This window comes from Eptatretus burgeri, chromosome 17 (assembly GCF_056783735.1).
Source record: "Eptatretus burgeri isolate ZD-2024b chromosome 17, Ebu_testis_v1, whole genome shotgun sequence".
Classification (NCBI taxonomy): domain Eukaryota; kingdom Metazoa; phylum Chordata; class Myxini; order Myxiniformes; family Myxinidae; genus Eptatretus; species Eptatretus burgeri.
The window spans coordinates 32583232-32610731 of NC_140977.1; the positions used below are offsets into that span (position 1 = coordinate 32583232).

The 27500-nt window shown below is 43.8% G+C and overlaps 1 protein-coding gene across 6 annotated transcripts in view; it reads right to left on the reverse strand.

The window, feature by feature from the left end:
- LOC147009711 (myocardin-like) overlaps positions 1-27500 on the reverse strand; it is a 55483-nt gene that overhangs the window by 3028 nt on the left and 24955 nt on the right. For 3 of the 6 annotated variants that reach the window (XM_085860950.1, XM_085860948.1, XM_085860953.1), the window contains 8 exons: positions 24766-24821; positions 23424-23499; positions 18846-18980; positions 9946-10049; positions 9608-9676; positions 9137-9480; positions 7841-7943; positions 2131-3051 (listed from right to left, as the gene is read on the reverse strand). In XM_085860950.1, coding sequence (XP_085717076.1) covers positions 2131-3051; positions 7841-7943; positions 9137-9480; positions 9608-9676; positions 9946-10049; positions 18846-18980; positions 23424-23499; positions 24766-24821 — 1808 coding nt within the window. The remainder of the gene's footprint in view (positions 1-2130; positions 3052-7840; positions 7944-9136; positions 9481-9607; positions 9677-9945; positions 10050-18845; positions 18981-23423; positions 23500-24765; positions 24822-27500) is intronic. The other 3 variants (XM_085860952.1, XM_085860951.1, XM_085860949.1) reach the window with 3 other exon arrangements.

The following is a 27500-nucleotide window of genomic DNA, read 5'->3' on the forward strand; positions in this document are numbered from 1 at the left end:
AGATTCCGCAATGGCAAATCTGAGCGATGACAAAAACAATGCGTAATTTTATTCAGACCGCTGTTTGACCTTGATCTTTAACCCAGAGGGAATGATGTCAATTAAGCGTAAATGCGCCTTTTTCAAGGTGATTATAGAGAGGGCAATATTTTTCTGATCAGACAAATCTTAGTCGAGTAATGCTGAAAAATGTTAAAATTTCGATAATTAGGTCATGATCTTAAAAATTAGGTCAAGGCCAAAAAAATGTCATAACCACATACTTTGTATTCCCGTTATTGATGCGAAATTTCATTTTGAGATGTAGCTCGGACATTGGCAGAAAAAAAAGAAGAATTTTTTTTTTCTAAATGGTGGTTTAGTATTCTTGGTGGTCTAAGAAACTTTGAGGTATCATTAAAAATTGGGGGGCACTAATTGTAGAAACAAACCCGACAACCCCTATCCTACAGGGGGAGGCTGAAAGAGGAGCGAACAAGTTTTCTTTATAAAATCCATACAGAAGAAAATGAAATGTTGTTTTCTTCCAACTTGACATATTTTTGATCCACTTGTCGAAGCTGGTTTTGAGGCACCGTCAATGCACACCTTCTCGCAAGGAATGTAAATTTTCCCACTCCCTTCTCCCATCCTCACCCCTCCAACAAAGAGTTTTCATGGTCTTCTCCATTTTTAAACTGCAAGTCCTGAAGTGCAATTTTTTTTTGCAAAACTCACACAAAAAGTGCACAGGATGGCGGTCGATGAAATAGCGATCGGTTCATGGCATGGATAAAGCAGGCACAAAATGCAAAGCTCGCATTTAGACGAGCTCACATCCTGAGAGTCGGTCTTGGTCACAATGGATCTCAAGTCAACACCTTTCAACGGGAATTTTTGGTTTGGGTGAAACAATTTAGGTGCACATGATTCCATCGGCCAATAATTGGGATTTTTTTTTTTTTGCTATGGCCGATGTTACATGTAGGCTATGGGAAAATTGGCAAAAAAATTTGTCTTGGGAAAAAAGTGCTCCAACACCGTGAATAGTATGGGCCTCCTTCACTGCATAATTGAGTCAAGAGTGGTGCTCAGATCGGCACAGTTTACTTCGTAAGGAGCTCACCTCTGAATTATCTGGTCATTTGGATAGATCTCTGTCTGTTGGACCCAAATTTGAAGAAAATTCCCTCCAGGTGCAATACCAGCAAAACAGCATCAAGCTGGCTGTCCTTTATGCATTTATGTTGACCCAAAACATACAAGCATATGTTTTGCAACAGTAGGCTTTTGGGTTATATCTGACCTGAAAAGTGTGATTCATCATTGGAGGGCGAGTCCTGCTGAAGCAGTTTTCTTTGGGTGCAAACTGGACAATATGCCATTGCTTTTACAGGGATGATTTGGGTCAGGAAATAATTTTGCTTGGGTTCCACCACACTCTGGCCTACTCTTTTTTTGAAAGGCACCAGAGGATCTTTAACGCCCACAAGTAAATGCCGGTACACAAGAAGGTTGGCTTCATAGCCGAAGCAAAGGACAGCCTGAATGTGAAGCTCAGTTCAACAGTTTCAATTTGGATCTTATTTTGCTGCGAGAATGCATTTCCTTTGCATGCTTTCCTCCCAAAAAACTTATGTAAAGGAATGTAAGTGGAATGCAGATGTTAAAGGAAACCTTTCATCATCTTCTTCGTTTGTATGCAACACAATGCTGCAGGGTAGTGGCAGTGGTGAGGGAAGGAATTTGTAATTTGATCAGGGTGCCAGCAATAGCTTGCCTAGTCTTTGTGAAGGAAACTGTTGGATCTTTAATGTCCATGAACAAATGTTGGCAGACAGGACACCAATTTACTGTCCATCCAAGGGACGGCACATACATTGTGTGAATCACCCTGCCTGTGAAACACCAGGATGACAGTTTATATCTGGATCAGGATTCAAACCCAGGCTAGACAGCTTAGCAACGACTACACGTACCTAGAGCCATCCTGTCAGCCTATTTTTCGACATGAAGATATGCTAAACATTATTTTTTCTCGAGCACGAATTAAGGATTTGTAACGATGATTAGAGGGTTTGTGATATTTATTTAAATGTAAAAGAGTTGCAAGAGACAGAGAAAAGCAAAGGTTTGAGAACATGCACTTACCTGTGGAAGTTGCAGCTTGGCATACCGTATTGCATCATCGTATGATGGGGGAGCCTTTCCCGTGGGCAGCACAGAGCTGGGAAATGCAAACACTCCTGGAAGTCCAGGTGATTTTGAAGCTCCAAATGGTAACTGGACTGTTGACTCTGCAAGTAATGAGTTTTCATTCCAAGGTTCATTCTTTGGTTCTAATTCCTCGACCCAAGGCCGACAGGTATGTAAATCAACCGTCGGCCTTGCCTGAGAATAGTGACATTCTGGAGGACTCTGTGGAGGTTCCTTTTTGATTGAGAGCACGGAGGGAAAGTGGCAGGGAGAATTAATTATCTCATTAAGGAGGGATGAGCATGTATTGAATGATTGAGGTGAGCCAGGTATTTCACAGGTGCTTGAGCTATCGGTGCAAGTCGTCAGTGGTGATGTCTGAGAGTCAGGGGAAAGACTGGGTTTGACATGGTCCATCTGAGAGGGCAATAGTCCATGTCCTTTCTTTTCACGCTCAATCTGACATCGTAACTCCTCAGCCTGCTGCTGCTCTAGCTCCAACAGGCGCATGAGTTCTTCAATTTTACGGTGCTTTTCAATCAAGAGCCGATCTCGCTGATCACCTAACCTTTGCTCCATATTAATTCCTGTTCCGCCATTGCCTCCTACTGGAACAGAAGCCAAAGGTGAGAGAGAGGCTTCTGTGGTGTCAGAGCTGGGCACAGAAGAACGATCTGACATTGCCGGTGAGATTGGCTGTGGAGAGGAGCTTGAACTGCCACAGCTTGCTCCTCCTGAGTCTGCAGTACCACGTCGGAGTGACACACGTAGGGGGACTGGGAGGGAGTGCGTGTGACGAAGGCGTTCCATGAGGGCTGGCTTCGTACCAGACACTGGAAGGCCTCTGGTGCGTAGTTCTTGTCGGAGTTCAGATACCTGCAGAAAGAATGACATGCTTGAGAGGTCCACAAAAATAAGGTAAGATAAATTACAACAAATATATATATATATATATATATATATATATATATATATATATATATATATATATATATATATATATATATATATATATATATATATATAGGTGAATAATGGAAGGCAAATAAATTAAAAGTAAATGAGGTACAGTGCTGATAGAAGGTCTACATCCCCTTTCAAAATTTTCACCTTATGTTGCCTTCAAGCCTGTAAATAAATTTCATTAAATCAGACATTTTCCACCTTCATTTACACATCGTAACGTATAACTTCCAAATGAAAAACAAATTGTACAAATTTGAGAAAATTAATTGAAAATACAAAACTAGAATATCTTGGTTGGATAAGTGTCCACCGCCCTTATATACCCCCAAAAGGGTGGAGGAGCTCTTTGTGAGCCAACGACCAACCATATCTGGTGCCCCACTGTGTTTGTGGACGTCCTCCCTCAGTTGCGTTACTTTGTTTCAAATGGTGGTTTCAGGATTTGCACTCCGGCCACCGTAAAACAATTCATTCCGCAAAAGACAAGAAAAACACAGGATGCCCTCTGGAGGATTCTTGATCTTTGTGGGGTTCCACCAAAACGGATCGATCTGATGTCTGAACTGTACTCTGGTACTGAGAGTGCTGTGAGATGTGGTGATACCATCTCTGATTTATTTCCAGTTGTTACTGGTGTTCGTCAGAGGTGTGTACTGGTCCCCACACTTTTAGCGCTTGTATGGACTGGATTCTGGGGAGGATGTTGGAGAGATCAAGCTGCGGTGCATCGTTTGGGAATGTCAAGATATCTGACCTTGATTTCGCAGATGATGCAGTCATCTTTGCGGAGACTCCATTTATTCTGTTGGGGCCCTTGAGGTGCTGAATGAGGAGTTGGAGTCACTAGGATTTTGGGTTTCTCAGGTCAAACTGAAGATCCAGGCTTTCAATGACATCATGGATGCTGCCATCTTGTCTGCACCAATTTGTGGTGAAAATGTTGAGGTCACGGAGAGATTCGCTTTCCTTGGCAGTGCTATCCATACCTCTGCTGGCTAAGAGCCAGAGGTCAGTAGATGTCTCGGTTCAGGCCTGGGGAGTCACGGATTCACTGGATCATGAGGTGCGGTGCTGTCGGTACCTGTGCAGGAGGATGAAAGTCTGAGTCTTCAGTTCCTTGGTGTTTCCAGTCTTTCTCTACAGATGGGTGACTTGGACTCTGACCAGGGATCTGAGATGGAGACTTAATTCCTTTGGTACCAGGTCTCTTCGAAGAATGGTTGGCTCTCACTGATCAGACTTTGTCCAACATGCGGTTGCTGACGGAGACCTAATTCCTTTGGTAACATCTCTTCAAAGAATCCTTGGCTATCGCTGGTCAGACTTTGTGTCCAATGAGCGGTTGTTGAGAGAGACTCAAATGAGATTTTTTACCTGCATAGTCCATGAGCGTCAGCTGCGGCTGTATGGACATGTGGCTTGTTTTCCTGACGCTGATCCTGCTCACCAGATTCTCTCAGCGGGGATCCTCGTGAGTGGAGGAGGGCAATGGGCCGACCACTTGCCTTGTGGTTGCAGCAGGTTGATCGGCATCTCAGGGAGATGGGGATGGGCCAGGCATCTGCCTGTGGGATGGCCAGACGGAGGCCCCTGGAGTAGCAGCAGAAAGTGGATGCAGTGATCTGCTGCTCCTGCGCATGCTCCCATACCTGACCTGACCTTATAAAAGCAATTGTGAAATAGTTCAGGTGTAACTAATCACCTTCAAAAATCACACACCAAGTTAATTGGCTTCCACCTGTGTTAAATTGTCATGATTCTGATTATTTCGGAATAAAATCTGCTGTTTCTGTCGGTTTCATCTGCTGGGAAGTACATTTCACAAAAAAGACTCAACCATGAGCACCAAGGAGCTTTCAAAAGACCTCTGGGATAAAGTTGTGGAAAGGCACAGATCAGGAGATGAGTCCAAAAATATTTGAAAGGCCTTGAATATTGCTTGGAGCACAGTCAAGACAATCATTAAGAAGTCGAAGGTGTATAGTACCACTAAAACTCTGCCTAGATCAAGCCGTTCCTCCAAACTGGATGACAAAGCAAGGAGTAGATTGATCAGAGAGGCCACCAGGAGGCCAATGGCAACTTTGAAAGAGCTACATGCCTTTCTAGCAAAGACTGGTCATTGTGTGCATGTGACAACAATATCTCAAGCACTCCACAAGTCTGGCCTGTACAGTAGCATGGCAAGAAGGAAGCCATTACTCAAAAAATGCCACTTTGAGTCCCATTTGAGGTATGCAGAAAAACACTCCAGAGTTTCTGAAGCCAAGTGCCAAATTGTAGTCTGACGAAACCAAGATGGAACTTTTTGGCCTAAATGCAAAACGTTACGTTTGGCACAAACCCAACACAGCACATCACCCAAGGAACACCATCTCTACTTTGAAGCATGGTAGTGACAGCATCATATTTGGGGATGTTCCTCATCAGCATGGATTGGGGCACTTGTCAGGATAGAAGGAAAAATGCATGGAGAAAAATACATAAAATTCCCAAGAGGAAAACCGGCTGTCTTCTGTAAGAAAGCTGAAATTTGGACGGAAGTTCACCTTTCAGCATGACAACGACCCAAAACACACAGCCAAAGCTACACTGGAATGGCTAAGGAACAAAAAGATAAATGTTCTTGAGTTACCCAGTCAGAGCCCCGACCAAAATCCAATCAAACATCTGTGGCATGACTTGAAGATTGCTGTCCATCAATGCTCACCATGCAACTTGACTGAGCTTGATCAGTTTTTTGCAGCAGAATGGGCAAATATTGCCTAATCAAGGCGTGGGAAGTTGGTAGAGACCTATCCTAACAGACTCACAGCTGTAAATGCTGTCAAAGGTGCGACCACCATATATTAACTCAGTGGGGTGGACACTTATCCAATCAAGATATTCTAGTTTTGTATTTTTTCTGAATTTTCTGAAATTTGTGGAATTTCTTTTTCACTTGGAAGTTGTGGGTTACGATGTGTAAGTAAAGGTGTAAAAAGTCTGATTTAATTGTAATTTAATTCTGTGCAATAAGGCAACAAAAGGTGAAAAATTTTAAAGTGGGTGTAGACTTTCCTTTGGCACTGGAAATGAGAAATTTTCGAAAATACGGTTGGGATAGTGAATGGACAAAAAGGTTTCACCTCCGTAGTATTTATGCAAACCCAACTCCTCCTCAAACCCAAACACAATCCCTCGCTCCATCCGCAGCTACCCTACCATCTTACACCCATCTGCTCCTATATACTATGTCTTTCTCACTTGAGAAGGTGGAGGGGTTTCTGGCAAACCTAAACCCGATTCTATGACAGGCCCAGACGGCATCGGTGCACGTGTCCAAAAAACCTACTCTGCTGCTCTTGCTCATCCTCTTTCTGCGCTGTTCACGCAATCATTTTCTCTGGGCCAGTTTCTATCTACCTGGAAGTTAGCTAACATCATTGGAAAACACAAACATGGTGCAAAAATGGATCCTCATAAATACAGGCCTAATAGCTTGCTTCCCACTATAAGCAAGGTCGTGGATCTATCATTACAGTTGACATCAAATCTTTCCTTTTCTCCAATGGACTGAGCTCAGACCCAGTCATTCTACCCTGGACATGTTGCTTCTACTCTCCCAACAATGGATGGAAGCCCCCAATCTGAGACAACGGATTAGGGACATATCTCTATTTGGACATATGTCGAGCATTTGATGCAGTCTGGCATCCTGCTTTGATCTTCAAAATCTCTACTTATGGCATGCAAGACCAACTCCACACATGGATCACTGACTTCCTCCACTCCCGTATTCAGCGTTAAATCCTCAACAAGATCCTTTCACCTAATTTGCCTGTCAAGCTGGTTTTACACTTGGAATATGTTTTTCAACCCTTCTTGTCTGTCCATACACTCATCCTGTCTCTCTGAAAGGACAATTGGGCAAACCCTCCCATCTACTTCCCGGACAAACCACTTGAAGAGGTTAAGTCAATCAAACTTTTGGGCCTCACTTTCAGCTATGATCTTTCTTGAGAAAGCCATATTTCCAAGATGGCCTCCAAAACCAGCCATTGACTGGGTATCCTCCATGATCCATGGCCTTTTCTTGGCCAATATGAACTATTATCCACCTGCAAGGCCTTAATTCGCAGCTTGATGGAGTACTGCTCTCCCCTTTGAGCTGGCACCCCTAACTCACACCTTGTTGTTGATGCCATGGAAAGCAAGGCCCTCAAAATCATTGGGATCTCCCTTGACGAAGATGAGTGTTTCGGCCCGTTACTTTTGCATGACAGACAGGTTGGCAGCATTTCTGTATTCTACCACCTCCTTTTTGGTCTTGCACCCTCTTCCCTTTCTTGGCTCTGTCACTCCTCGGTTTATGAAGGCTGCAAACGGTCTTCTAATAACTCTCTTCTTGTCAAACTCACCACTTCAGGTCATACCCCATCCATACTCATGACCTCTTCTACCCCAAATGACCCCATTCCCAAGCACTTCCTTTTCCCAGGTTATTTTGATTTTATCACCCTCTCCCTCACCTCGTTTGTTAGTTGTCAGATGGTTTATTCCTTTTCTGTTTCACCCTGCTTTCCCCTTCTTCTTCTTATTCTTGCTGTGTTTCATTAAGCTTGTGTGTAGCTTGTATTCTTCTCCTCCACCCCCCCCCCCCCGAACCTCGATCACGTATACAAAAAGAAACACATGATGAAGAGGGTTCATTGCATACCCGCATTTCATGGAGGTTAATTGGAAGGGCAGCAGGTTGGCTTTGAGCATCCGTCGTCTCCTCACCCTCGTGGCCTGGTGAGCTCCAGGACTTTGGCTCTGTCCTGACACAGAGAGTCAAGAAAATTAATTATATAATTGAAACTTGTGAAAATCAGTTTTGCCTTCAAGCCGGAAACCCAAAGATGCTGGGATTCTTCAGCAAATAAAACCTAAGGCCAGAGATTAAAGTAATATTTTCATTCAACACCAAAGTATACCTCACCAAGCCATTTAACCAAGATTTAGATTTTTTTTATTTTAGTAGCTTTATTTTCTTAATTGTAGTTGGTTAAGTTACTTACCCTATTCTACTCAAATATCGGCACGCTTAAATGTGTACTCTGGTATTAAATGAAAATAACAGGACACCCTTTGCATCCACACAGTTGCAAATTCGACATATGGATTAAGATCATCGCCAAACGAAGGTGTGCTCCAAATTCCACCCTTCACCCACCCCCCCCCCCATATATGCCCCTACTGCTTTAAATTCAGCTGTGCGTAAAACAATATGAAAGTCTGAACAAAACAGCTCAAAGGAAAAAATGCTACCATTTAATCTTAAGAGATTTTGAGAAGCACTGCCTTTCCTTAGGTAGTATTCTTGTACCTCTCCTAATTTGCACTGGGGGCATTAAGAGTCAACCATGATGTGTAAATTGGCATTTTGACCAGGCAGGGCAGGAAGATGTACCCCCTCCCTGAAGGCCATTCATTTGCCAGTTATTGACCCCCCCCCTCCCCCACACCCCTCCTGGGCATCCCCAACAAACTGATGACATAGAAATTTTCCTGAGAGTAAAGACATTTCTAGAAGTTTAGAATACAACTTCTAAATAGTATAATTTCCCTGACAAGGAACTTCAATACAGGAGGAGGGCATTAAGCCCACTGAAATCTGCATTATTATGACTGATCTATACTTGTTTGTTCATGCACTGTCCTTTTAAAATGATGAACATCAAGTAAGGAAGCAGCAGGTACGATTTTTAAAGTTTCCGGTATGACTTTGCCGCGGTTTGAACCACCGGGACCTCCCAGACTTAGAGCAGACGCTCAAACGATTACATCACCGAGGCTGGTTAAATACTCCCACCTTCAGCTGGATTTGAACCCAGAATCTTAGCGATGCCAATTCGCTGTCTTTGCCACGAGTCCACCAAAAATTTAATTCAAGTACACATATATGGGCTATCAATGAATAAATTTGCAGGAAAATACATCCCAACGTTAAAGAAAGATCGATCGTGCTCACTTGATAATCTTCAGTTCTTTAGTGCCAGTTGGTTCAACCACTTTGCTGTGAGCTTGTTCAATGTTATTAGTGGGCTCAGTTTGGCAGGGATGATGCACCACCTCTCGCTGCTGTTGCTGTGACAGAATCTGAAGCTGCAGGAACATCTGCTGTTGTTGCAGGATGCGGGCATAGGCCGAAGCAATGGCTGGCGCTGATGTTCTGTGGCTAGGTCTCCCCGTGGTGCTGCGCTGGTCTGGTGGAATGTACTGGTGGTACTTCAGCTTGCGTTCCTTTGGTCGAGATTCCTTGTTCTTCCTGGGCCTTGGGAAGCGGCCTGACAAAGCCTCACGAGATAAGCTCTGCTGTTTAAGGACAAGATAAAAACACCAAGCAATTGCAATCTGTTATCAACAATGGCTGCTAGAATAAGGTGTGAGTGGTAAAAGTGAGAATAAATAAATTATATTGTGGTCCAAACGAAGATATTACCTTGATAAGACGTGACTGCTTAGAAGAGGAAGACTTGGGTTGGGAAACTGTGGTCTCAGTTGATGTGTCCTGTGTTGGGTGAATGGAAAATGAAGAGTTGAGAGATAGAATAGAGCAAATTGGGGGCGACGAAGAAACCCACCCGGAGCTAATGATCTACATATCAGGAACGAGTAAGAAACCAATCTGGAACGAAGAGTTAACCAATCATGATTGAGCACAAAGCTAAATTCTTCCATGAAATTTCTGAAATAATATGGACATTGAAAATGTAGGAATGTGAAGTGGAGCAATGGAAACAGCAGAGTTAAACGAGGATTTCAAAACTAGTTTGGCACCTGTGGAAAGGAGATGGAGGAGGTCCTACTCACTGGACATAACTCGGGTGTGGTCACTGTCTGTGGAGAACCATTACTGCTTTCATTCTCTTCCTGTAAACAGTCTGCACAAAATATAGGAAGAGGAGATATTTCTGAGAGATATGAAGACAGGACAACAGAAGTGTCATTGGCAAACAACTTCTTGCTGGTTAACCTCAATACCTCCAGACTACCGCCCGGCTGGTTTGGTGCCTCCAGTTGAGATCCTCTGTGATATTTGGCATCAACAAGAAGCCACGATATTTGGAATTGGTCATTTGTTTCACAAAAGAAAAAGTTTTTCCAAAGGAAATGAAGACTACTTTTAAATGTTTCCTGGACATAAATAAATACACTACTTGGTCCATTTATCTTTCAACAAATTAATCCCTTGAGTTGAAGGTTTTCCAATTACTTCTAAAATTACCTCCACAAACTCTTTGATTGCTTTGACTTTGATGGCAATGCTATGATCAAAGTACTTTTGTGTCGTTTTTGAAAGTGTAATCCAGATGTTGTTACTGTATTGTATTTAACACAGTACAGATACTTTAATATAATTATTTTCTGGAATATATAATATACATTTCAAAGAAAATTTAGAATATGAGGGTAGTTCAAGGTTGATGTGGAATAAATATTTATGGAAATCAAAAAGTACAGTGCAATGGGGTTGATGAAACTTCACCTATTTCTCAAGGTATTCCCGCATTTACATGCACATACTTATTCCAGCAATGTGGTGGCACCTTGATTCCATCTTTACAGAAATATTCGGGACAGGAAAGCAGCAGTTCAAAGGATACGTGCTTTGATGAGTATAATTTCAGGACAGGTGCTTTAGCAATTTTGGGATGGGTACGCGGTCATTTCATAACATGGGCTCTGAAAACTCTTTGTCATTTGTAAAGTGCATGAGACTAGGGTGTTCTTTTGAGTGGTCGAAAGAGATTGAAATCACAAATTGACAAGTCTTTGTCATGTTGGAAATCTGTGTCGTATTCAGGATGTCTTGGAACTTCACAACTCATATCCACGACAGTTGTTGTGGTCACTTTTGCTATACTTTGACGGCTTCATCTGTTACTGTGTGTGTGATTGCATGTGCATGTATGTATGCGTGCACATTTACTTGACGTGATGGATATTTCTGCCAAATCTCTGTCTAGCTGGCACTAATAAAAACACAAAACTGCCTGTCTGGCAGTCAAACAAAATTGAAAATCATTCCTAACAGCAAATTTACTGTTTTTAAGGATGTCATAAAGGACACAAACAACAGATACGAAGAACTATGTAATGTGTTAGATAGGGTGGTGTAGAAGCTGGCAATGACTTTAGAAGACCTTTTTTTTTTCTTCCTTTTTTCAAGACTGCACAGTGTAAGGTCTTCTATGAACTCTCCAGCTTTAAAGGGTTCCACTTGCTGTCATAAACTAATAAAAACGATACTGTTGGAAAACTAATAATCGATTTACTTGGAACAAAAATTTGTGTCCATTTAATCACAAAAATATTTTGTTTTTAAAGGAGGGAAGAGGAAGAAGTAGGACTTGGAGCTTTGATCTATCGGTTCCAATGGTATGACAGCAGGAACCCTTTAGAATCAAGCATGGCGGACATGGAAGGAGTGCATTCAATTATATACAGTAAAACTTCTCGAAGCAATAGAAAAAGATAAAAAAAATAGTAGCCCACATGGAAGTAGCACACAAACAACCATAGCCATGACGACAGTAGCAGCAACAACTCCAACTACGTGTTGTAAAAGATCCTTTATTACGTTTCACTTTATTTTGCATCCTCATTGATACTCACAGATAGATATGCAATATGTTTGTGAAGCGCAACATTCTGTCTTTTGATTAAACCCATCAGCAAAGCAATGGATAGGCATGGCTAGTCATTTGTGAACAATGCTATTCATATGTTCTTTGAGTGATTCAAAGAGCCTTAAATCAAAAGTTGACAAATCTCGACTGTATGGGGAATGATGTAGAACTTCCCAAGCAATCTCTGCTGGAGTTGTTGTCACATTCGTTGTGTGAAGTTGGGTGTTATTGCATAGTAATGATCGGCCATGACACAGCATACCTGGCCAGGCTCCTTATTATTTGTTTTTACTTTTCAATCTCTCGCAGTGATCCCACGTTGAAGAAATTCCACAAAAATGAAACCATAAGGGTCCCAAAATACTTTTGTCGTAAGCTTTTCGGTTGATGGCTGAACATCAAATACATTATGGGGCGGGGACCAAGAATCTCACCAATTCCATGTCAGGTCAGGTGAGATTTGTGACCTGCTACAGGTACCATGTAAACCTGTACTACCCTGTTCCATGATCGGGCTGTCGGCGACGAAACCGTCTCCCCCACCAGTTTTTCTGGTGAGGAGGGTGTTTGGATATGGACACCCAGCAGGATTAAAAACAAAACCTGTCAAAGGGCGGAGGATCTCCTTGTGAGCCAACGGCCATCCATATCTTGTGCCCAACTGTGTCTGCGGACGTCCTCCTGCAGTTACGTTACTTTTTATTAAGAGGTTGGTGGCAGGCGTACCTCCTGTGGAGTACCTCCTGTACTCCGTGGGAGTACCTCCTGTGCAGCTTCCATTCGCAGGGCAGCTCACTGGATGATGGGATTGGGGCAAAGCCTTCGGGACCCCCAATCATTGATGAAAGGAGGGAAACCATGGGGTAACATCCTTGGGTCAGATTGCAGGAGAGTGTGTCGGAGTGGTGCTGAGGTGTCGTCCACCAGACGGCGGTCTCTTTGGATTAACCTGAGGTGGTCCCTTTGGGTGGGTGCCTGGAATGTCCTATCCCTAAGAGAAGATGATCACCTGTCTCTGTTATCACCTGAGTTCAAGCGTTTGGACATCAGTATTGCAGCACTTTCTGAGGTTCAGAGACCGGATTGCGGCGAGATAATGGTGGGTGGTTACACCTAATATTGGTCTGGTCGCTCTGATGGTTATCATACCCAAGGAGTTGCTGTAGCTGTGTCCAATAAGCTGACCCCAATGAAAATTGAGGTAACAGGTCAACAAGCGTATTATGAGACGAAGGATTCATCACTCCTTAGGTGTCATTTCCCTGGTCTCTGTTTATGCTTCGACTGAGGCGAGTGACCTCAACGTGAAGGATGCATTCTACGCCATGCTAGAGTCTGGTTGATCAGTGCCCCAGACGAGATACACTTCTAGTCTTGGGGGATTTCAATGCATTGACTGGAACTGATAGGGATGGTTATGAGACATGTGTTGGTCCCCATGGGTCAGGAACTATGAACCAGAATAGCACTAAGTTCCTTGATTTTGCAAGAAGTCATGGACTTAGGGTGGCTGGTTCATGGTTTCAGCGCCCACAAGCTCATTGCTGGACTTGGTATTCTAACGCTGGCGGTGTGGCAAAGGAGATTGACCATGTCCTCGTTGACGGTCACTGGAGGATGATCCAGAACTGCAGGGTCTACCGGAGTGCTCAGTTCCTCAATACTGACCACCGGCTTGTTGTAGCAACTCTAAAGCTGCACCTTAAATCCTGGAGAATGGTACCATCCCAGCCAAGGCTGGATGTTGGCAAGCTCAGGGATGAGAGAGTAGCTGAGGAGTTTGCGAACAGGCTGAGTGGACATTTGGGGTGTCTGGGTGCTTTGGGGGTCCTGAAGAGTTGTGGAGCGCCTTCAAGACCACCGTCCTTGATGTTGCCGGTGGATGTCTTGGAACTCACCGCATCGCAAAGAAGAATTTTTTCTCTCAAGGGAGACTGGATACCATTGACCAGAGTCGCAGGGCCAGGCTGAATGGCAGAGCTGAGCTGTTCAGGGAGCTGAGGCGTAAAACTGTACGTGCACTAAGGGTGGACAAGGAGGCCTATGTGCGAGGAATCTGTGAGGGGGGTAGAGCATCACCTGTGGACAGGTGATTCTCATCCCGCTTACAGGGGAATTCGCGCATTGCGTTCATCCAAGCCCGTCCCTCGGAGCACTGCAGTTAGAGCAGGGAGTGGTAGGCTCTTGATAGAGGAGTCTGAAGTGAAGGCCCGCTGGGCCGGTTACTTTGAGCGGTTGTACCAGGCTGATCCACTAGCTGTCGAGTTGGACGTCAAGGGTGTTACAATCCCTGTTGCTGACCCTCCAATCAACTGTGGTCCACCTTCGCTTGTGGAAACACGGGCTGCGGTGAACCGGTTGAAACAGGGTAAAGCTCCAGGGATCTGTGGCGTCCATGCTGAACTTCTCAAGGCTGGTGGAAATGCTGCACTCGTGTCGTTGCATGCAGTTTTGTGCTCTGCCTGGAACACAGGCATCATCCGAACTGATTGGAAGAGGGGCCTTGTTGTCCCTCTCTGGAAAGGGAAGGGTGATCGCCAACACTGCATCAACTACCGAGGGGTGACGCTGCTCTCAGTGCCGGGCAAGGTCTTTGCTCGGATAATTCTTGATAGGGTTCGCCACCATCTGCTTGAGCACCAGCGTCCAGAGCAGTCAGGCTTTACACCAAAGAGGTCAACGATTGACCGTATCCTTGCTCTTCGTGTCCTCACCGAACGCAGATGAGAGTTTCAGCAGGGGCTGCTTGCAGCCTATGTTGATCTCTGTAAAGTGTTCGATTCAGTGAATCGGGATGTCCTCTGGAGGATTCTTGGTCTTCGTGGGGTGCCAGCAAAACTGATCGATCTGATGTCTGAAGTCGACTCTGGTACTGAGAGTGCTGTGAAGTGTGGTGGTGCCATCTCTGACTTATTTCCAGTTGTTACTGGAGTTTGTCAGGGGTGTGTACTGGCCCCCACACTTTTCAGCACTTGTATGGACTGGATTTTAGGGAGGATGGCGGAAAGATCAAGCTGCCGTGCATCATTTGGGAATGTCAAGATCTCGGACCTTGATTTCGCAGATGATGAAGTCATCTTTGCGGAGACTTTAGATATCCTTTCGGGGGCCCGCGAGGTGCTGAATGAGGAGTCGGAGCCGCTGGGATTACAGGTTTCTTGGGTCAAAACTAAGATCCAGGCTTTCAATGACATCTTGGATGCTGTTGTCCTGTCTGTGTCTGTTTGTGGTGAGGATGTTGAGGTAGTGGAGAGATTCACTTACCTTGGCAGTGATATTCATGTCTCTGCTGGCTGTGAGTCAGAGGTCAATAGACATCTGGGTCAGGTCTGGGGAGTCATGGATTCACTGGATCATGGGGTGTGGCGCTGCCGGTACCTGTGCGGGAGGACGATAGTCCGAGTCTTCAGGTCCTTGGTGCTTCCTTTCTTGCTCTATGGATGCGAGACTTGGACTCTGACCAAGGATCTGAGATGGAGACTTAATTCCTTTGGTACCGGGTCTCTTCATAGAATCCTTGGCTATTGCTGGTCAGATTTTGTGTCCAACGAGCGGTTGCTGAGAGAGACTCAGATGAGATTTGTTACCTGCATGGTCCATGAGCATCAGTTGCGGCTGTATGGACATGTGACTTGTTTTCCTGATGCTGATCCTGCTCACCAGATTCTCTCAGTGAGGGAATCTCGTGAGTGGAGGATGCCAAATGGCCGACTACGTGCCTCGTGGTTGCAGCAGGTTGACCAGCATCTCAAGGAGATGGGGATGGGCCCTGCATCTGCCTGGGGGAAAGCCAGATGGAGGCCCCTGGAGTACCGGCGGAAAGTGGACGCAGTGACGCGCTGTTCTGGCACATGCTCCCATACCTGACCTGACCTGACCAAGAATGCCTCCACTCAATACTGGTTCACTTTGATCCTGGTGTGAAATGATGGACCCAGATCTCATCATTGGTAAGTCTTCAAGAAATCATCTCCCTCCTTCAAGTAGCATTTCAGGAGCTCTGATTCAATGGCCACAAGTTTTGCCTTTTAATCAAACTTGGGGTCCTTTGGGACCAACCTTACACAAAGTATACTGAACTCCATTAAGTGATATTGTTTATACACTTACAACACCGACTCCAAATTCTTCTTCAACTTCGAGACAACAATCAGGTGAGTCTTCAAAATCAGCAGATCAGCTGTTCAGTGTGTTTAATGTTCGCTCAAGTGATCACAGTTGGTTGCATGTGGGAATCCTCAAGACCTCTCACCAATTCGCAGGCACTTTTCAACTTGGTACACCATACATGATAGACATGCATCACAAAATTGAGTTTCCTGTGAATGTCATTTTGTTTGATGTTCTCCTTTCATAAAACACTCAATGATATAGCTCTGCTACACGGAACAAGTGAATATTTTGGCTGCCATTTTGGTTTTATCCCGAATGTTTTGATAGTATTTCCACTTCCTGTCAGATTTGCTCATGGTACAGAACACCATTGCACACAATTTCACAGTTTAAGTTTACTTTGCTGAATTTTATCACCGAGAGGTTGATTACAGCATGCTTACTGCCATTGGCAAGAAGATACGGTTGATGTTTTGAGCATGAGCTCTGCATCAGAGCAAAAGCTGGATTAGTGATAAACTGATATACGGTATTGGTGTTTTGTAGGCAGGGGCAGGCATCAATGTGTCTGCTGTCCCTCCAATGGATGTTAAAGTTGGACTCCTGTCTGCCAGGATTAGCTGGTGGACATTGGAGACCGCACGCTGTCCTCCATAAAGTGGAGGTGAGCTATTGCAGCACCCTGGCCAAATTCCAACTTCCTGCTCTTTATTAACCTCCGCCATCGAAGATCGGAGGTTACTGTTTTCACCCCTTTCTGTTTGTTTGTTTGTTTGTTTGTGAACAGTATTACGGAAAAAACTCCTTGACGGATTTCGACGAAACTTGGTGGGGGGATTCGGTCTGGTCCAAGGATCATGCCATTAGATTTTGGACTTGGTCCAAAATCCAATATGGCCGCTATGGCAGGCATTTTGAAAAAATATTTGAAAATTTTTTTTTTTTTTGCATTTCTACATGTTATCAGTGATTTCCAACAAAAAACATGCCAAAATTATAATTGCGGCTGATTTTGGAACTTCAGATGGATATACCCACGTAAAATCAATTTCTGTCTCAAGGAATCTAGTTATGACGAATGAATTGAGTATGTAAAAGTTAAAAGTAAAAGGGAAAGTTGCAAACTATAACTCTGTGAGCACTGTTGATGTCAAATTGAATGAATAGGATATCAGGTGCACTTGAGTGACCAAGCAGTATTGGCGGTGGAGGTTTTGCACTCCACCGAGTGCTCCCCCTCTAGTTGTCTACTGTCGAAGCTCATGCAGGAGCAAGAACACAGAAAATATCAGGATGTAACAGAACGAAAAGAACACAAGAAAGAGAGGTTGGGACACCAACAGTAAGGTTGAGAGACAAAACATAGGTGGACTTCTTGGAGAAATATGGGTTATGGGGAAGAATGAGAGCAAAGGGGAGAAGACGTGGGGCGAACAAGATGGATACAGCCTCAACCCTCAATCACAGAAGTGGAAAGAAAAACTGGAACACTAGAAAGAGCTGGACTTGGGGTGGGGTAATGGGGTACAAAAGATTATGGTTGTGGATTGGATGGGGAGTGACCTGAGATGGTGGTGAGCAGCCATCTTCAAGCCTTGGAGGGAAGAATGAGATTGCAGAGATTGAGAAAGTTGGTTACACAAGAGGGGAAAAAGAGGAACTAATGAGTTGAGGTGATTAGTGAGTCTGGATTTTGGGACTTCTACTGGAAAGGTATCACGAGCAAACTGCATGTATCCTGCAGAAACCTGGGAGCATGGGGGCGTGGAAGGGGCATAAGGGTGCAAGAACAGAAAGGTTGAAGATGGAGACCACTGATCTTTCTGCATGCGATGTGAAAGTGATAGGCCCAGAAACTAAACATGATTTTGAAGGCTTTGGTTTCCGTGGCATCAAAAAGCTGAGAAAGGTGTGAGACATGGGGGCTCCAGTCCAGAGGGGAAAGCAATACTCCATGAAGCTGTGGATGAAGGCCTAGTAGGTGAATAAAAGTGATCAGGTATGCCAAGAAAAGATTTTGCATGATGGAGGATGCCCAGTACATGACAGGCTTTGGAGGTGAACTTAGATAGTGATTTGCCCAAGAAAGATCATGACTGATAGTGATGGCCAAACGTTTGTGACTGAATTTCTTCAATAGGATTGCTAAGGAAGTAGAAGGAGATGCTCTAACCTACGTCGTCAAACATCAGGCTGGGCTGGCAGGTATGTGAAAGACTTGGGCCAAAAACCTTCCCTGGCTAATCTTCTGGTCATTAAGTTTTGGTCATGAAACAACGACGATGATGACATCGACAATGACAACTTAGAATTATTTTTGAAACAGGATATAAGGTTTGTAATGAAGCTGCCCCCCCCACCCCCGCACACACACGAGACACAACACAAGACTGTTCGACGAGACAACACGCATCCACTGAGCTTTGGGGGAAGTACAGTCACTTGCCAGGGCACTCTGGGTACCAGCGACATCAAAACAATGGTTCCACATTTCTCACCGCAATCAGCAGAGCATCTCCTTAGGAGGAATGGATCCTCCACATGGATGCCAACCAATGGGGATTGTCCATGCTCTTAACCTTCTAAATGCTGAACGTCACACAAGGAAGCAGCATGTACCATTTTTAAAGTCTTCAGTTTGACTCGACCGGGGTTTGAACCGTCGACCTCCAAGAGTAGTATGGTACTCAAAGTTTTTGTGTCCCTCTCATCAAGAAAATATTACCGTATTCTTATATCATACTTGTGTGTTGCACATAATGACAATTTTACACCTACATGGCTGGCCTATAGCTTCCTGATAACCCAATAATTGTTTTGTGCCGTACTTTACCAAATGGCCATGAACATTTCTGTGACATGCCTCAAATCAAAAGCACAATCTCAAAGTCATCAATAATGAAAACAATTCAAAGTGAACTAAAACTAGCTTACGTGTGTCGCATGACCGGGTTGGAACTGCCAGTATATTCTTGTGGAGCAGCTCCAGGGGACCAGGCCTTTGTGAGATCTTCTCATTGAGCTCTTCGGCAAGGCGTGTTCTCTTCTGCTTCAGCTGCAATGCTGAGTCTGTGGCCATCAAAGCACCGAAGTGGTCTTTCATGGGGGTACAAATGTGCCAAAGACTTTTCAACACTCACTCATTTACAGATTCTTAAGAAGATTCGCACAGTTAGTGATTCTGGAATGGTCATATAAAATAAGGATGTCCTTCAATATGCATCAGTGGTGATGTTTAATTGTTTTTTTATGGGGGAGTTTGCCCATCACAAGGTCTTAAGGCCACTCTAAGGTGGGGGATACAAAAATAAATTGTGAGAAGGGGCATCACTGGGAAAGGAGATACCTATTCACATCTATCTTAAACTGGGAAAGGTTGTATGTTGCTGGGAAACAGGATGCTGGTAGGGAATTCCAGAGTTTGGCAGTGTGTGGGAAAAACTGGAGGAATATCATACTGTGTTGACCACACAAACACAGACAGTGTGGGTGTGTGCAGATCGCAGAGGCTGCCAAATGTGTAGAGCGTGTGAAAGTATGTAAAGGAGGGACAAGCAGTGAAAGGCTCTTTGAGCATCTTCGATTACAGTACCTGTAGAAGGGACACAGAGAGGCCACGGAGCGTCGAACCGAGAGAGGTTCCAGAGATTACGCCAGATCATGGCTTACCAGGTTAACAACTCATCGTTGAATTCTGTCAAGAAGGGAGAGAAGATGAGTTGAAGTACTCGCCCAGATGTGACTACAGTGTTCCATCACTGGACATATGGTGGTATTGTACAGGTGGAGCTAGGCCTCAGGAAGGAAGTATCAGTGAGCCCGATACAAGCAGCCAAGTCGCTGGGAGGCTCTTTTGACAATGCCAGAAATGTACTTATCCCAACAAAGGCAAGAAGTGATGTCCAGACCAAGATGACAGATGCCATGCAGTTCTTTTCATGGTGTTTGGTCCATTACCAGGTTATGAAAAGAGGGGGATCTTGACTTGGACATGGATAGCAGGTACATCTTTTTATTTGATTGATGCTGATGAATCAGTCTTTTTTCCCCAGTTACTGACACTCTCAAAGTCCTGATTTAGATTGACGCTAGCCTTAGGGCAGAGTGATGCAGGCCCTGAGTCAGGAAAAGTAGTGTATAGGGTTGAGTCATCAACATAAATGGCTATCTAAGATTAAATTTTGTTGGGCAGGTCATTTATGTGAAGCAGAAACAAAGAAGGCCCCAAAACAGAGCCCTGGGGAACATTTGTATTCATGTTTTGGGCTGCAGTAGATTGACCCTCATGCGACTCAAAAATTTGGCGATCTGTGAACAAGTCTGAGTTTATGCAAGCAGAGGCCCAGAGATACCAAATGACTTTAGCTTGTAAATGAGAACCTTTTGCCAAACTTCATCAAAAGCTTTAGAGATATAAAGGGCTACAAGTCTGGCCTCGCCATGCCGGTTGGTCTCGGGCCTGGATCACGTGCTCAGTTATGAGGTGAAGAACATCACCAGTAGATCGGAAATGAGGGAATCCATACTGAGCGTCATTTAGGAGATTGTGGTCTTCCAGGAAAGTCACAAGCTGCTGGTTGATAAAGCATTCAAATGCTTTGCTCGTAATGGGAAGAAGGCTGATCGGCCTATAGTTGCATGGATCAGATTCTTTAAATGCAGGTACAACTGAGGTCAACTTCCAGCATGGTGGGGAAAATAACTTTGATAGGCATAGGTTGTACAATTTTGAGAGAATAGGGGATAATTCTGGTAGGCACATCTTCAGGACAATTACCGGGATATGATCTGACACAGTAGCTTTTGAAATGTCCGGCTCTCAGATGACTTTCCTAACTTTCTGAGGAGTGCTAATGACAGTGGATATATTAATGTCCACACGGGAGGGACAAAGTTGGCAACGATTGATTTTTAGCCATCAAGTGTGGAGTTTGCAGTGAAATGCTCAGCAAAGATGTTGGCTTTATGAATAGGAGGGGAAAGGACTTCAGGACCATTGAAAAGGAGACGGACTGTTGATGGATTTTGGTTAACAACACTGTTCGGAACTCTTCAAAAGTGTCTGGAGCCGAGGTGTTGTGTTAAAGTATAGTTACAAACGGACTTAGAGTAATTCGACTTACCTTCAGCTCGAATTTTCTTGCAGTGGTTACTAGCAAGTTGAAAAAGATGATGAGTTTCACCAGACCCAACTATATGGTACCAATGGAAGAACTGGTTTCAATGAAAGATAGCAGTGGCATAAGCAGGAGTGAATCAAGGCTGGGAGCAAAGTTTCATTTGATAGGTCCGAGCAGGAATGAAGAGCTCCATGCCAGCTTGAATCCATTCAGTGACCTCAGTGGCTGCCTCAGAAGAGCTTAGGCAAAAGACTGATTTCCAGGGAATATCCCTTAGGAAAGATTGAAAGGTATTCCAGAGACAGCCTTGACATACTGGAGAACATTGCAATGAAATGGATGGGTGATAGTGGATGGTGAGGAGCAAGTTATTTGGGCTTCAAGGTTGGCATGATCTGAATTTCGAAGAGGAGCCAAAATCTTGGCAGTGCAATCCCTAGGATTTGAGCACAAAACAGATCATGAAGCTACCTATTATTAGTAGCACAGTCTTGAATTTGGGTGGGAGATGAAATTATCTGAGTATGGTCATTTGACACATCAAATTTATAAGCACTGAAACAAGAAGCATCAGTGGCATGAGAGTGGACCAACTGTTCTTTGTGATGAGCATTAAAGTCTCCAAAGACCAATTATGTCAGCTGCTAGGTGTCACGAGAGTGCCATGTCCATGCTTTCAGAAACAGCATCAAAGATGGCACAATTGGTTGATGATGGATATCTATACAAGAAGTAAAGGTAGGTAGTGGAATATAGTAAAGAGAGGTGGAGGGACATGAACTTATATGCTTCATCCTCAAGAGTGACCGCATGACCAAGAAGCAAGGAGGCCTTTGCAAAAATACAGAGTCCATGGGAAGGAGGAGAATCAAATCTATGGAGGACCTAGCAGGGTACATAGAGAGATGTGGATGATACTGCACTATTGAGGTGGGATTCACAAAGGGCAAGTAGATTAGGATAGTTCAACTGTAAGAAGGACAGGATGGTAGAGAAACTTCCCTAAACTCCTCTGATATTTGCAAAGCAGATACTAAGCAGTTTGATTTTGGACTTGGTTTTGGGTTCCATTCGTGCTCTCCTCTCTAAATTCAGGTTGTGATTGGGTTTCTTTGGATAATATAGTAATAGTGCATGAATAAAGGAAAAAGTGACAATAGGGACAAACTAAGCCTGGTGTTGGCTTAGCAATTAGGATGGCTGGCTTGGAACCTTAGGGTTGGAATTTGGAATTTGAGCCCCTTTTCACCATTGAATTAACATCAGGTGGGGTTGACTCATCCTGTCATCTTTCTGAGGTTGGCTAAATGAGTACCAGTGTACTGGTAATAGGAGCATTGTGCCCTCAGCCAATGATGCTACCTGCAGCCTTGTGCTGCACATAAAGGAGGAGAAGGAGGGGCAAACTCAGTTAAAGCTTCAAAAAACCCACCTGAGACCACAGAGAACAAAAGCAGGAGACCATTCAAGCTCTCCTTACAGATTGACAAAATCATATTTAGTTCACCTGTTGTGTTGCAGCTTTTAAAGTATTTACTGGTAGTTACAACTGCTTTGGGAGAAAGCTGTGTACGATGTATGCAAATATAGCTGAATAATACTTCCCCATATAAAGACCCCTTTCTTCCTCTCTCAAAATTCTGATCTCCTTCCAACTCCATTTACCCACTCCTAAAACACCCACGAGTCTCATTTATCTCTCATATTCTCCCCGTTCTCATCCTTCCCTCAATTAATCACCCTCCCTTCTTCAGTCCAACTCATTTTCACAAGTAATACATCGATGGCCCCAAAGTACAAATATTATTTTGTGATACAAGCAAAGCTGTTTTGTATTATTTTCTTGCATCAACCTCAAATTGCCACGTGCTCCTCATTCCTTCCAGACTTGCTCTCGATAACTCCAACCTGACTGGTTACTTTGATAGGCAATCACCTAACGGAATGTTGAATTCGGTCAGGAATTTGGGCAGCCTGTTTGTCATTCGCACCTGGGCACGTGATGCATGATGATGCATGATGCAGGGATCCCATGTTCAGTCAAATCCCATACACTGTTGATTTGCCCATCGTCTTCTAAAATCTTTGGAATGTTGAAGCACGCTAATATATTCCAACATCCCTGTTGTACACGTAAGGTGTACACAGCTACACTATGAGCTTGAGACCATGGAGAGGAATATAAGAAGAGAGAAGTTGGAAAAAGTTTTTAAAACATTTTGTTGGCAAGGCATTCAACAACACAACAATCCTGAAGGTCTACACGAAGAAGAACAACAAGGTTGAATTACTTCATCAGACACCGGCCATTTCTCTTGAGTCTAAAAACTACATTATCTCCATCACATCACACACTCTACCCAACTTCAGCAAACTTGGTTCCACCTCCCACCTTGCAAGATGTGCCTCTCAAGGAGCTCGCTGCGTGCAGGGCGACTGTGGAGCTTGCGCTTTAAGCAGTCCTCAGTCTGAAGGATGTACGTCCACTCAGTCAACCAACCAACTCTCTTCTCATCAACAATTCTAATTCACATTGTCCATTATGCATTTGATATAAATAAATACAATTGTTTTTGGTAATGTGACTTGGTGTCAGAGGTGGATTAGCACTTTTTTGGGGGGACCAGGGCACAAAAAAGTATTTCGGCCCAAAACATCCTCCAAAAAACACAAATGCATCAAATTGCATTAATACATAGACTCCATTCATTGTTACACTGAGTTCATAAATTTGGTTTGTTCAACTTCAAAGGTCTTGTTTTATTATTTTCTGCTGATGGACATATAAGAAGTACCACCTTTACCCTTCCATCCAAATTTAGCAATGTGATCTGCAAGAAAAGGATCAAACTGAGCAATCAGCTCCAAAATCTCCAAAACAGTCACGTCTGCCGAACCCGAAGCGGCGTTGCCATCGTCTGTCATTTCTCGTTTCTCTTTCTCCTTGAAATAATGGTTTATGGTCGGTATGTTTTTTTTTAACCAAGGAACTCCTTTAGCCTCCTTCGCTTGCTTCACCTTTCTCTTTGATCTCTCACCGAAGTATTGCCCAACCATTTTTTTTAAACTACCTGTTAATTGTAACGGAAACTGCCATCTGACCGATGACATTGCAAGTCAGTTGCATTTTGGAACATGAGTTTTTTTTTTTTTTTAAATTTGCCAACAGACTTGCAATTGTTTCGTTTATTAATTTACATTGATTAGTAAAAAAAAAACATAGTTACGTAGTTTTTGAACGGCCCCATATTGGGGGTTAAATAATTATCCGTAACAGTGTGACAAATCAGCTCGTTCTGATATAACCGTGGCGGAGGTTGACACGGATGAGAGGTGTTGAGTTCATATTTTAACCGTGCTTTAAATGCCAGTTTCGCTATCGACCCATTACCAGATTTTTTTTTCGCAGGCTGTGACCACAGTGCAGTTGTATAATTTTTGTATTATGAAGTATTGTCTGCAAACGTAATATTGTAGTGATAGATCTGGTATAAACATTTTTATAACACCAAATATATTTTCCCCGGGGCCCTCATTTAGCTCGGGGACTTGGGCACGGGCCTTGTGTGCCCGTGCATCAATCCGCCACTGCTTGGTGTAACCCTACGTTACACCGCCGTGAGAGCATTTGGAAACAAGGAAGGAAACATTTACTGCTCATCCAGCCATGAGGGATAATTTGAGGTGTTGTGCTGTCTATAGATGACCCCAAAAGAGTGAATCGACAGGCTTACCTTGGACCTCTCCAGCTTCCTCTTCTGGTCATGGTGGGCCACAGAGCTGCGTAATGCTGCGTGAGAAACAGAATGGACATGCAGAGGCAAAAAGAGTAAATAAGAAAACCATGTTGACATTCACGACGAGCAGGTGCTTTTCAAATTGGAAGTTACCTATCCTGTGTTTGAATACTTGATTTGGGTTCCTCAAGCTTTGTCCTTTTTGTTTGTCATGGGAGGAGGAGGAGATTGGGACCATACTCTGTGCAGAGCGTCGGTGCTGCCTAAGCAGTCTCCTTGGCTATTGGGCACAATCCTGGATGGGTCGCCACTCCGACACAGAATACCAGCATGCTGGCACTCATTTTGCTGACCTCGGAAGGATGACAGGCTGAGTTAACCTCACCTAGTATTAATTCAACAGCTGAGCGGGATTTGAACTCAGGACCCTCGGATCCAAAGCCCACCACCCTAACACCAACCATCATGGGGGGATGGGGGGGGGGTCTAAAGGAAAATTGGTATTGTTCTCTTATCACCAGATCACATTCTCATAAGGGTCTATCCTATACACCTTGTATGTACATAAATATGGTGGCATTTCAAAACTCCCCCAGATGTGCTCCATCACTTTACTCTTCCATTTGTGTGCTCCATAACCTCCTAAATTTTATCTCCAAACATTTCACATATTCTCCATCCCCCTTGTGCTTCCGTAGAAAATAGATGGCCTAGATTAAATGTGAGACTTGAACAGGTGCAGGGTGATGGCAGAGATAGGTGAGAATATAAAAAAAAAGCAATGGAAGGTGGAGTTTTCACCCACTGGAGAAGGGAGGTCATACGTGAGATGAGCATTGGTTTGGGGACACGAACGTGGTTTGCAAAACATGCTGAGGAATACATTAAAGGGCTATATTGCAGAAGGAATGGAGAAGTGGGGAGGGGGAGGAAAGGAAGGTTAGGCAATTTGAGGGTCATTCCGCATAACATGGCAATGGCATTTCCGCTATTTCAAAAGGACAAGCTGGTTATCTTCACGAGCTCACAGGACATACTAAAGCTTGTGCGCTTGCCGATTGGTTGGCTGAACCTTTACATGAAACACCTGAGGAAGCAGTCACTTTAAATTTGACTAGAGTATTGAATGAAGAATGTGTGATGATACTTATCAACTTTTAAATCGGAGCTGAGTATTCCACTCATGAGAGGGAGAAACAATGGGCGAAAGAGATCTGCTCTCCCATTTCAAAGCTCTCTCTTTCAGAAAGCTCAACGGGGCCATTTTGTTGCAGGTATAAACCAGGAAGGGACATCATGTGACTTGTCTGCTTTATTTACAGTAACTGGCGAGAAAGACTCTTGGTGTGGGAGGGAGGCTCGGTGTGCATCTGGTTGTCCATAAAGAATCTTGCATGGAAGGATGAGGTCGTCATCACATTTGTTTAATTATGCATTAATTATTCAGTCCTATTAAATGGCTCAGCGGCACAACAGAGAGAGAGAGAGAGAGAGAGAGAGAGAGAGAGAGAGAGAGAGAGAGAGAGAGAGAGAGAGAGAGAGAGAGAGAGAGAGAGAGAGAGAGAGAGAGAGAGAGAGAGAGAGAGAGAGAGAGAGAGAGAGAGAGAGAGAGAGAGAGACTGAGACTGAGACTGAGACTGAGACTGAGACTGAGACTTTAAGAACTAAAAAGGGACTCGGTAGGGTGCATCCCTCTGCCAGGCTGAACAGTTTACGTTTGTGTTCCACTGATAGACCAGATCTGGATCCAGACCTGAACCAAAATCGAATCTGCTTGCTCCTGTCACATAACCAACCCATCCACCTAGATTTGTTATAATCCATCCCCAACTTTTTTGAAATATCCTGCCTTATATCGCTTTTGTCCCCATCTCTTCACGGTGAAAAATAACTTTCAAAATTTTAATTTTTTTCTATAGTATCCAGATCCAGATTTTTTTTTTACCAAAATCTAATAAATTCCTCCTTGTCACACACCCAACCTCTCCACGAAATATCGTCTGAATCCGTCCATAATTTTCAGAGATATCCTGCTGACAAACAGACAACCAGACAGGGGTGAAAACATAACCTCCGCACGAGCAATGCTAGTTGTTCGAGCAATGCAATGCTAGAAAAATGCTAGCAACTCATTTAATTTCATACATTGGGAGAGAGATGAAAATTAAGCAACTTAGATATTTAATATTCTGTGAAAGAAAGAAAAAAATAAATAAATAAATTAAACTACAGGACATGTTCGACAGATTGTGGAAGTATGAAAAATAATGACATATTAAACACATTCTGTGAATTATTTATTTTATATATTTTACATCATCATCATTAATCATCATCATCATCATCATCATCATCATCATCATCATCATCATCATGCATCGTACACTGCAGAGCGTTGGTGCCGCCGAAGCAGTGACTCAGTAACAATCTTGGTCAGGGCAGGAATTTGGAATTTGGCCATGGAGCCGGTGATAGCTCGCCTACACTTTGCGCAGGACACCGTTGAATCTTTAACGCACACCAACTAAACCTGGCAGATGTGACGCCCAGTTTAACGTCCATCCAAGGGACGGCACAAACATTGATGAATCACCCTGCCTGTGAAACACCAGGATGGCAGTTGATAGCTGGCTCAGGATTCAAACCCAGGCGAGACGGCTTGGAGATGAGTGCACGTCGGCCATCCTGCCTGTCAGCCATATCTACAGTAATAAATGTCAGTGTTTGTAAAA